The sequence below is a fragment of the Chelonia mydas genome, chromosome 10 (genome assembly GCF_015237465.2).
Source record: "Chelonia mydas isolate rCheMyd1 chromosome 10, rCheMyd1.pri.v2, whole genome shotgun sequence".
Lineage (NCBI taxonomy): Eukaryota > Metazoa > Chordata > Testudines > Cheloniidae > Chelonia > Chelonia mydas.
In genome coordinates, this window is record NC_051250.2 from 23,276,150 (window position 1) to 23,285,861 (window position 9,712).

Consider the following 9,712-nt stretch of genomic DNA (forward strand, 5'->3'; position numbering starts at 1 on the left):
TACAGCACAACGAGATGTAAGGTAACATTTTGCCACACAACTCTACCAATGTTGGATCATATTAAAGAAGTTCTGTATTAAAATCACAAATGAGTTTGATTCCCCATAGTTTAAATTCCAGGGTATTACTAATTAAGAGGTCTCTTGGTTTTTGGTACTGTTTCTCTCCCTCTGTGTGTGAAACTTGCAAGCTGCTAATTGCGTTAGTACATTCTAAGACAGAGTCTGTTCTCAAAGCAATTCACACAGAGAGAGACTCAAAGCAATACTCTGTAACAACAGAAACAGCACCCAGAGACTCCCCACTCTTTTGTTGTATTAACAATTGTGATTAAAATAGAGATAGAGGATGTATGTGGATGGATGCTTGGTGTGGCTAATAACTGCATGATCAGGGAGGTGCCAGCTTAAGAATCCAGTGTCCATCGGCTGAAGAAGGCGTCAAGTGGAAATAACCAGAGGACCCCCGGAGGACAGACTGGAATCCACCCAACAGCCTCAAGAATGGGAGAACCAAAGAACAAGATAACATCTGGCAGCACGGAGCTGTCAGGAATGTGCCATCTGCTGACTGATTCAGCAACAGCATGATGAAGCAATTCCCATAGACTGGCATAGGAAGAAATTCCTATAGAAATGGACTCTAGAAAGTGAGAACTTTGGGGTCTGATTCTGCAAACCAACTTCCAGGAGCATCAGATGAGCATCTGACAAGGCCCTACTCCCTCCTCATGTCCAGGCCACCTGGCCAGTGGCTTGGCATGAGCAACTCTAAGGCTGGTAACTATAACAACAACCTTGCAGAACCTGTGTGTGAATGAATATGAGATTGAATGGAATGTTATAGCTATAACTAACTGCTTACTATGATTCTTTCTGTATTCACAATAAATGTGGCATTTTGCCTTTTCCCCTTTAATAAGATCCTGCTGGTTTTTATTTTATTGGTATAACACCAATGCTCTTCAGTCCTGACCTGCAACATCCATTTCATGCCTACAGAGAGTGCTGATGTCAAACTGTGCTATGGATTAGTGGTGTTGATAACATACATGCAGCAATTACTTACTTAGTGCCTGTTTATTCCAGTTTAAAAATAGGAAGATGCACAGAATATATACCATCACCAATGACACTAACTATGATTACCAATTAAGGATTTGCAAATCCTTATTCATAAGAGGAATCCCTTTGACTTCAATGAGATTTACTATGGGGCAAAGACTATTCACATGAGTAAAGGTTATCAGGATCAGGCTCTAATACAGTACACCAAGAACTGGGTCCTTGTTCTCAGTGTATGGTATGATTGCCAAAAACAGTAAATGTGATCAGTTTGTCAAATACCACTAGCTCAAGATGTTGTGGTTAACTAGCAGCTCATCAATTGTAATTTAGGACGTTTTACAAGAATGAATGGATAGCTCATATATGACACTCACTTTCTGTTCCTGATATGACTGATCAAATTATAATTTCCTGAAGTATTTCAGGAGTCTTCTATTCAGATAAATTGAAATGTATGTTTTAGATGAACTATCATGGTACTGTACTGTTTAATACAACCATCACTGTGGTATCCGAGTACAACTAAAATCACAAAGCAAACATTCTGTCACAAAGATGATGGCCTCCCTATTTGTCTTGTAAAGAGGTGGGAGTGTGTCATAAGTATACTTTCATCATCTTCAGAGATGTTATTGGGGGAAGCTAATGTAAAAAGATACCATAGTACTTTCAGAACAACAGGTAATTCCAGTATCCAGTGCATGGTCGTTTCAACGCCATGGATGAGCTGCTGGGAAACCTTAATTTCTGATCCCTGCAAGGTTTATCCATCTAAAATATTACGTATAAAGAGAGGAAGGCATCAGAATAATGAAGTAACAATTTTAATTTTCATGATAATGCTTGCTAAAATGATACCTACACTCAGAGAAAATACTGAGATGGAAAGAGGTAGGCCAGGGCAATTTGTCAATATGTAATGAATATTACTTAGTCTTGAAAAATCCATTCACCTATTCATCACTGGCAAGTAGAAAACTTCTCCTGGCATATAAGGAGATAAAAGCCATCAATTACAGCGACAAGGTAGGTAAGGTTTATGGATCAACTTCTGTTGGTAAAAGAGAAGCTTTCGCGCTTACACGGAGCTCTTCCTCAGGTCTGGGAAAGGTACTCAGAGCACCACAGCTAAAATACAAGGTGGAACAGATTGTTCAGCATAAGTAAACATATTCTAAGGCTTGGTCAACACTAGAAAATGAGGTTGGTTTAACTATGTTGGTCAAGGTGTGAAAAATCCACACCCCTGAGCAGCATAGTTAAACCTACCTAAACCCGATTTAGACAGCACTAGATTGACAGAAGAATTCTGCCATTGTCCTAGCTACTGCCTGTCGAGGAGGTGGACTACCTAACGCCAAAGGGAGAACCCCTCCCCGCAGCGTAAGTAGTGTCTACATTCAAGTGCTACAGTGGTGCAGCTATGTTGCAGTAGCATTTCAAGTGAAGTGGCACATTAACACCCCTGCAGTGGTAGGGCAAAGGGGGGGAGGGGATTTTGTAGGTTACACACTGTTGTAATAAGCCATACATCCAGTGTCTTTGAGGAAAAGCTCTGTGTAGCTAGAAAGCTTGTCTCTTTCACCAATATAAGTTACTCCAATAAAAGATATTACCTCATCCCTTTGTCCTTCAAATATTCTGGGACCAATACAACTACAACAAACACTACGAGCAACTATTACAGCAACATGTAAGCTTTCATTTAAAAGAAAATTTCTAGGCTGTTCTGTTGCAATAAAAACTTTTCAGAAGTAAACTGAAACAGTGTTGTGTCTCAGTCTACCAAGAACAACTCAGTTACCGCTTCTGTAGCTTTCCCAAACCGCCAGACTGTGAAATTAGCAAGGCTATTCAATTTCAAAGCTTTTTTTCAGAACCAGGTGGGGGCAACAGGAATGGGTCAATTTCATTCCCTCCTGGCTGGGGAAAATTTTGAGCTATGGTAGAGTCCAGAACCTGAATTATTCAATAGGGAGAAGAACCTTTACCTCACTGGTTTTCTTACAGCAGCCAGGAGTCTGGAGAAGGAGTAAAGAACATCCTTCACACACACTTTTACTTCCCCCAGGATCTAGGCTCATCGTGCAAGAAGAAAACTATTTCCCCTTTCCAGCAGCCAGTTACAGTGCAGGGACTTCATATTCATTAGACACCCCCTAGCCAGAGAGTAATACCTAAAAAAAAGAGCTCCCATTCAAGATTCCCAGTACCTTCTCTCTCTCTCTCTACCAGCACCTGGTAATGGGGATTAAGGCCTCTAACCAAGGCACTGGCCCCTGGGCCGTGCTGAAAGACCCTTTTTCCTGCCTCCTCACCAGTAGGTTTAGTTCTCTGACTAGTAGGTGATATTTTCAAACCCTCTGTATTACTTGTAGTGCAACTTTGGACCACTCTCTCACCACTTCGATGCCCCAGTTAACTATATCTCCCCATCTCTACAATGCTGGTACTCATCTAAGGTTACCACCTTTTAGACTTTGTTCTACAGAACAAGTTTATTGCATTATAAAATCATAGCTTTGTCTTTTCATGCTGTGCCACTACATCACCACCCTGTAGATACTTAGGAACATCCAATCACCTGCAAGGCAAAAATCAGGACTGGCTGGGGAGAGGGAGGTTGCTGGAGGGAGGAGAAGTGTATATGACATAATCAGTAGTTGTGAGAACTCAAGAGGACTGTAAGCAATATAGTTACATGAATATTCACAGAGAGATGTAAGACGATGAGGAAATATCATTCGTACATGTTTACAATGGCAGCCCCCAGTGAAACTCCTCCAGAAGTCATTACTCTTCCACAGCCACAAGACCCACTCAAACTCCTGAAGGCCTTGTCAGCCCCTGAGTCTGGAGCCCTCCATTGCAGACTCCTCCAAGCCTCTTCAATCTCCCAGTCCACACACCCCAATCCCACCAGAGAGGTCCCAGCTCCAGAGACCCGCTTGCCATAGAGCCACAGGGGTCCCTTCTGCCTCAGTGAAGCTCTGAGCTCACTCTCGCTGAGACAGAGCAACCCCCCTTCAACCCGAGCTCCCCCAACCACACCACAAGCACCCCAAACGCCATGGACCTGAGCCCCACGTTGGTCCCACAGGGTCTCCGACCCGCCCCCCTCCCTGAGTTACCTCCTTGGCCCCTCCGCCCCCACCTTAGCTCCCTGCACACACGCTCCGCCTCAGGCCCCCCCCGGGGGGGGAGCCCTACACACACACACACACACACACACTCACTCACTCACTCCCCCCCCCCGCCCCCGACACACGCACGCACTTACTTGAGATGGTCCAAGGAGTGGATGCTGCGGGCGGCCTTACCGTGCCCGCCACCCACCCAGCTGCGGGAGCGGCCGAACATGCTGGCGGCGAAGAGGAGGCTGAGGGCCGCGGGCTCTAGCCGTCCATCGCCCCGAGCGCACAGCTGTGGGGCAGCACAGCGACCCCTGACACTTACAAACCCGGCTGGCCGGCCGCCCCACCAGACAGCGACAGGAAGAGCAAAGGCGCATGCGCGCGCGTGGCGCGCTGGGAAATGCAGTCTCCCTGCCCCCTTCCCTGAGACGGCCAGGAGATGGTGGACTACAACTCCCAGCATGCACCGTGCACGCCTTCTGCCGCTGGTTGTGACCCGGGTGGGTGGGAGCTCTGCGGGGGCGTGAGAGGGTCAGGTTTGGGAGGGAGTCTGGGCGCCAGCAGGGTGGTACCCTCCAGTACACGGTACCGGCAAGAGATTTTTAGCCGTTGCGGGGTACCGGAAAGACTTGGGGCTGCGCTCTACTCCTTAAAGGAGCAGAACGCGGTTAGGGAGGGCATTCATTCTTTAAATGGCTTTAACAGCACAATACACGTGCTAACAAACTTAGACAAGTTTTAGAGTAACAGCCCTGTTAGTCTGTATTGGCAAAAAGAAAAGGAGTACTTGTGGCACCTTAGAGACTAACCAATTTATTTGAGCATGAGCTTTCGTGAGCTACAGCTCACTTCATCGGTTGCATACTGTGGAAAGTGTAGAAGATCTTTTTATACACACAAAGGCATTGGCACCCTGATAGCAGGATTTTCTGGCTATGTAGACTCCCTCCTCAGGCCCTACGCTACCAGCACTCCCAGCTACCTTCGAGACACCACTGACTTCCTGAGGAAACTACAATCCATCGGTGATCTTCCTGATAACACCATCCTGGCCACTATGGATGTAGAAGCCCTCTACATCAACATTCCACACAAAGATAGACTACAAGCCGTCAAGAACACTATCCCCGATAATGTCACGGCTAACCTGGTGGCTGAACTTTGTGACTTTGTCCTTACCCATAACTATTTTAAATTTGGGGACAATGTATACCTTCAGATCAGCGGCACTGTTATGGGTACCCGCATGGCCCCACAGTATACCAACATTTTTATGGCTGACTTAGAACAACGCTTCCTCAGCTCTCGTCCCCTAATGTCCGTACTCTACTTGCGTTATATTGATGACATCTTCATCATCTGGACCCATGGAAAAGAAGCCCTTGAGGAATTCCACCATGATTTCAACAATTTCCATCCCACCATCAACCTCAGCCTGGTCCAGTCCACACAAGAGATCCACTTCCTGGACACTACAGTGCTAATAAACGGATGGTCACATAAACACCACCCTATCCCGGAAACCTACTGACCGCTATTCCTACCTACATGCCTCCAGCTTTCACCCTGACCACACCACACGATCCATCGTCTACAGCCAAGCTCTGCGATACAACCGCATTTGCTCCAACCCCTCAGACAGAGACAAACACCTACAAGATCTCTATCAAGCATTCTTACAACTACAATACCCACCTGCGGAAGTGAAGAAACAGATTGATAGAGCCAGAAGAGTTCCCAGAAGTCACCTACTACAGGACAGGCCTAACAAAAAAATAACAGAACGCCACTAGCCGTCACCTTCAGCCCCCAACTAAAACCCCTCCAACGCATTATTAAGGACCTACAACCTATCCTGAAGGATGACCCAACACTCTCACAAATCTTGGGAGACAGGCCAGTCCTTGCCTACAGACAGCCCCCCAACCTGAAGCAAGTACTCACCAGCAACCACATACTACACAACAGAACCACTAACCCAGGAACCTATCCTTGCAACAAAGCCCGTTGCCAACTGTGCCCACATATCTATTCAGGGGACACCATCACAGGGCCTAATAACATCAGCCACACTATCAGAGGCTCGTTCACCTGCACATCCACCAATGTGATATATGCCATCATGTGCCAGCAATGCCCCTCTGCCATGTACATTGGTCAAACTGGACAGTCTCTACGTAAAAGAATAAATGGACACAAATCAGATGTCAAGAATTAAAACATTCATAAACCAGTCGGAGAACACTTCAATCTCTCTGGTCACGCGATTACAGACATGAAAGTTGCGATATTACAACAAAAAAACTTCAGATCCAGACTCCAGCGAGAAACTATTGAATTGGAATTCATTTGCAAATTGGATACAATTAACTTAGGCTTGAATAGAGACTGGGAGTGGCTAAGTCATTATGCAAGGTAACCTATTTCCCCTTGTTTTTTCCTACCCCCCCCCCCAGACGTTCTTGTTAAACCCTGGATTTGTGCTGGAAATGGCCCACCTTGATTATCATACACATTGTAAGGAGAGTGGTCACTTTAGATAAGCTATTACCAGCACGAGAGTGGGTTTGTGGGGTGGGGGGGGACCTGGATTTGTGCTGGAAATGGCCCAACTTGATTATCATACACATTGTAAGGAGAGTGATCACTTTAGATAAGCTATTACCAGCAGGAGAGTGGGGTGGGGGGAGGTATTTTTTCATGCTTTGTGTGTATAAAAAGATCTTCTACACTTTCCACAGTATGCATCCGATGAAGTGAGCTGTAGCTCACGAAAGCTTATGCTCAAATAAATTGGTTAGTGTCTAAGGTGCCACAAGTACTCCTTTTCTTTTTGCAAACTTAGACAAAGGTTTGTTAGCATATATATTGTGCTGTTACATTGGTCAGGAGTCCTCAAGAGGGAAGGGGTGGGGGGACGGATGGTGTTTAAACGTGTTTTTGATTCTGTTTCTCCCCATTGGTCTGAATTATCCATGACATCCATACTGCATCACATCAAGTCCAAATCATTGGAGGAATGCCTCTGCTTGCACTGACCAGAGGATGTTTGGATTCTGATGTCAGCCCAGTTCTGCAGCCTTACAGGAATCAGGTGTTGTCCCCAGTGTACATAGAATTTTTTTTTTTTTTTTTTTTTTTGTGCAGCCAAATTAGTCTAACATGCATTTTGTTAACTGGAACTGGAGCAGCAAAACAAAGAAAACAAATGCCTCATTTCCCACCTTTGTGGGTGAGAGAACTGTAAGTGAAGATTATAATGCCGGACATTGACGGCCTTAAACCAGCTGCCTCAGGAATCTGCCAAGAACTTGGCTGAAAATATGTCCCTCATATAAGCAATGGAGCTAAAACTTATCACACACCTGCCCACCTTTATTCGAATGAAGATCCTTCTGATCTGACAGCTCAGGCATTGTCAGTTTCATCCAGAACAATTTACAACCTTGAAATCTAATCCTGTAAACATTTGATCAATCCCATTGAAGACAATGGGACTATTTGCATGACTGGACCACTTTTGTGGGCTGGTAAGAGTTTCAAGAGTCTGTTCCTATAAAGGAAGTTGAATCTCCCATTGAAATGCAATGTTTGGGTACAATATCATAAAGCAGTTTAGGATACAGTTCTTCTTAAAATTTGTCTTTTAATAAGTTATACATATGCTGAAATGGCTCCTCACCCAACTTCCATATTCCATATAAACAGACTGAATACTACATATTTGGGGGGAAAGTGAGTAGTTAAGCATGTTGATGTTTGTATATACAAAGAGAGTTGTAGGAGGGGCTGGGGTGGGGAAGAGTCACATGGAGGGTCACGTGAGGAGATCACATGCCTCCCCCCCCCCCCGACCCCTTTTGTCCCTTCCATGAGTGCAGTACTGGCAAGGAATGATTTCTGCTTGCACCACTGGAGGGAGTGAAGAGTGCAGGGAGAGAGATGAGGTGTAGAGTGGGTTTGGTGAGGTGAGGCCCCTCGAGCATGGGTTAGCAGAAATGGTGGGAGGGCTCACGTTTCGGGAGACACCGTCTGTAGGGGGCCACAGGTTTGGGAAAGAGGGCTGGCTTTGTCCCAAGCTATGAGGAGAAAGCAATACTGCTTCATCCACTGCTTTGCCAGAGAGTGCACACCATGACAAAAGAAAATCCAAAAGGCCTCAGCAGAGTCTAAATCCATAACCCTCAATATAAACAATCTAACCCCTGTTACTGTATGAGAAACAAAACCTGTCAGTTAAATATGACTTAACATCAGTGATCTCAAAGCACTTTACAAAGGAGGTTACTATCATTATTCTTATTTTACAGATGCGGAGAATAAGGCACAGCGAGGTGAAGTGACTTGTCCAAGGACCCTTAGCAGGCTAGTAGCAGAGCCAGGAATATAATCCAGGACTCTTGAATCCCAATCTAATGCACTATTCAGTAGGCCACACTGCCTCTCCATAGCTTTGAACTGTGTCCTCCCATCATATTCCAAATGGAAAAATGAGAAAGGGACCAGCTAACTGAGTACATATGGTGTCTTAGTTTCTTATGTTTACTCTGTGGTGGATGTGACACAAGTAGTAATTCTATAAAATGAAAACAATTCTCTCCAGAATTCATCAGAAATATCCCTTTATGAAATCAAGTATTTCCCCTGTTCTTTCCTGTCTATGTTTCCAGTTTTCAAAGAAAAGGTATAATTCTCCATATAAGCCTAGCTTCTTCTAAGTGTTCTATTTTGGCATTCTCTTCTTTTAAAGGAAAACAAAGGCTCTGGTCCTGCAAATGCACACGAGCTTTACTATACACACACGTGTTTCAATGGGATTAAATGTGCATAAAGTTAAACACATACTTAAGTGCTTGCAGGATAGGAGCCTAAATGATCAGAACCCATGTCTGACTTGCTATTGTTCACTTTAATGCCCTCTAGTATTAGGGTCAAAATAAACTGAAGATTTGGAATACATCCAACACCTAGCAAGATCCTGGAGAGCAAATGATGTTTTGAATGTGTCTTTCATTCTCATTTCCCCTCCCTCACTTTAGTAGCTATTTGTTGCCTGGGCTTATATCTAGCTAAACCATCCGCAGACATTCCATTCAATGGGAAAAATCTGTAAAAAAGATTTCATAGAATCATAGAAGATTAGGTTGGAAGAGACCCCAGGAGGTCATCTAGTCCAACCCCCTGCTCAAAGCAGGACCAACCCCAACTAAATCATCACAGCCAGGACTTTGTCAAGCCAGACCTTAAAAATCTCTAAGGATGGAGAGTCCACCACTTCTCTAGGTAACCCATTCCAGTGCTTCATCACCCTCCTAGTGAAATAGTTTTTCCTAATATCCAACCTAAACCTCCCTCACTGCAACTTGAGACCATTGCTCCTTGTTCTGTCAACTGCCATCACTGAGAACAGCCTAGCTCCATCCTCTTTGAACCCCCCTTCAGATAGGTGAAGGCTGCTATCAAATCCCCCCTCACTCTTCTGCAGACTAAATAAACCCAATTCCCGCAGC

At 44.9% G+C, this 9,712-nt stretch overlaps 1 protein-coding gene across 15 annotated transcripts in view; it reads right to left on the bottom strand.

Annotated features, from left to right (window-relative positions):
• CLEC16A (C-type lectin domain containing 16A) overlaps window positions 1–4,610 on the bottom strand; it is a 189,645-nt gene extending 185,035 nt beyond the window's left edge. For 7 of the 15 annotated variants that reach the window (XM_043523250.1, XM_043523249.1, XM_037911469.2 and 4 more), the window contains exon 1: window positions 4,349–4,610. In XM_043523250.1, the coding sequence (XP_043379185.1) occupies window positions 4,349–4,428 (80 nt within the window). In that variant the 5' untranslated portion in view covers window positions 4,429–4,610. The remainder of the gene's footprint in view (window positions 1–4,348) is intronic. The other 8 variants (XM_037911470.2, XM_043523247.1, XM_037911468.2 and 5 more) reach the window with 2 other exon arrangements.
• Between the last annotated feature and the right edge of the window lie 5,102 nt (window positions 4,611–9,712).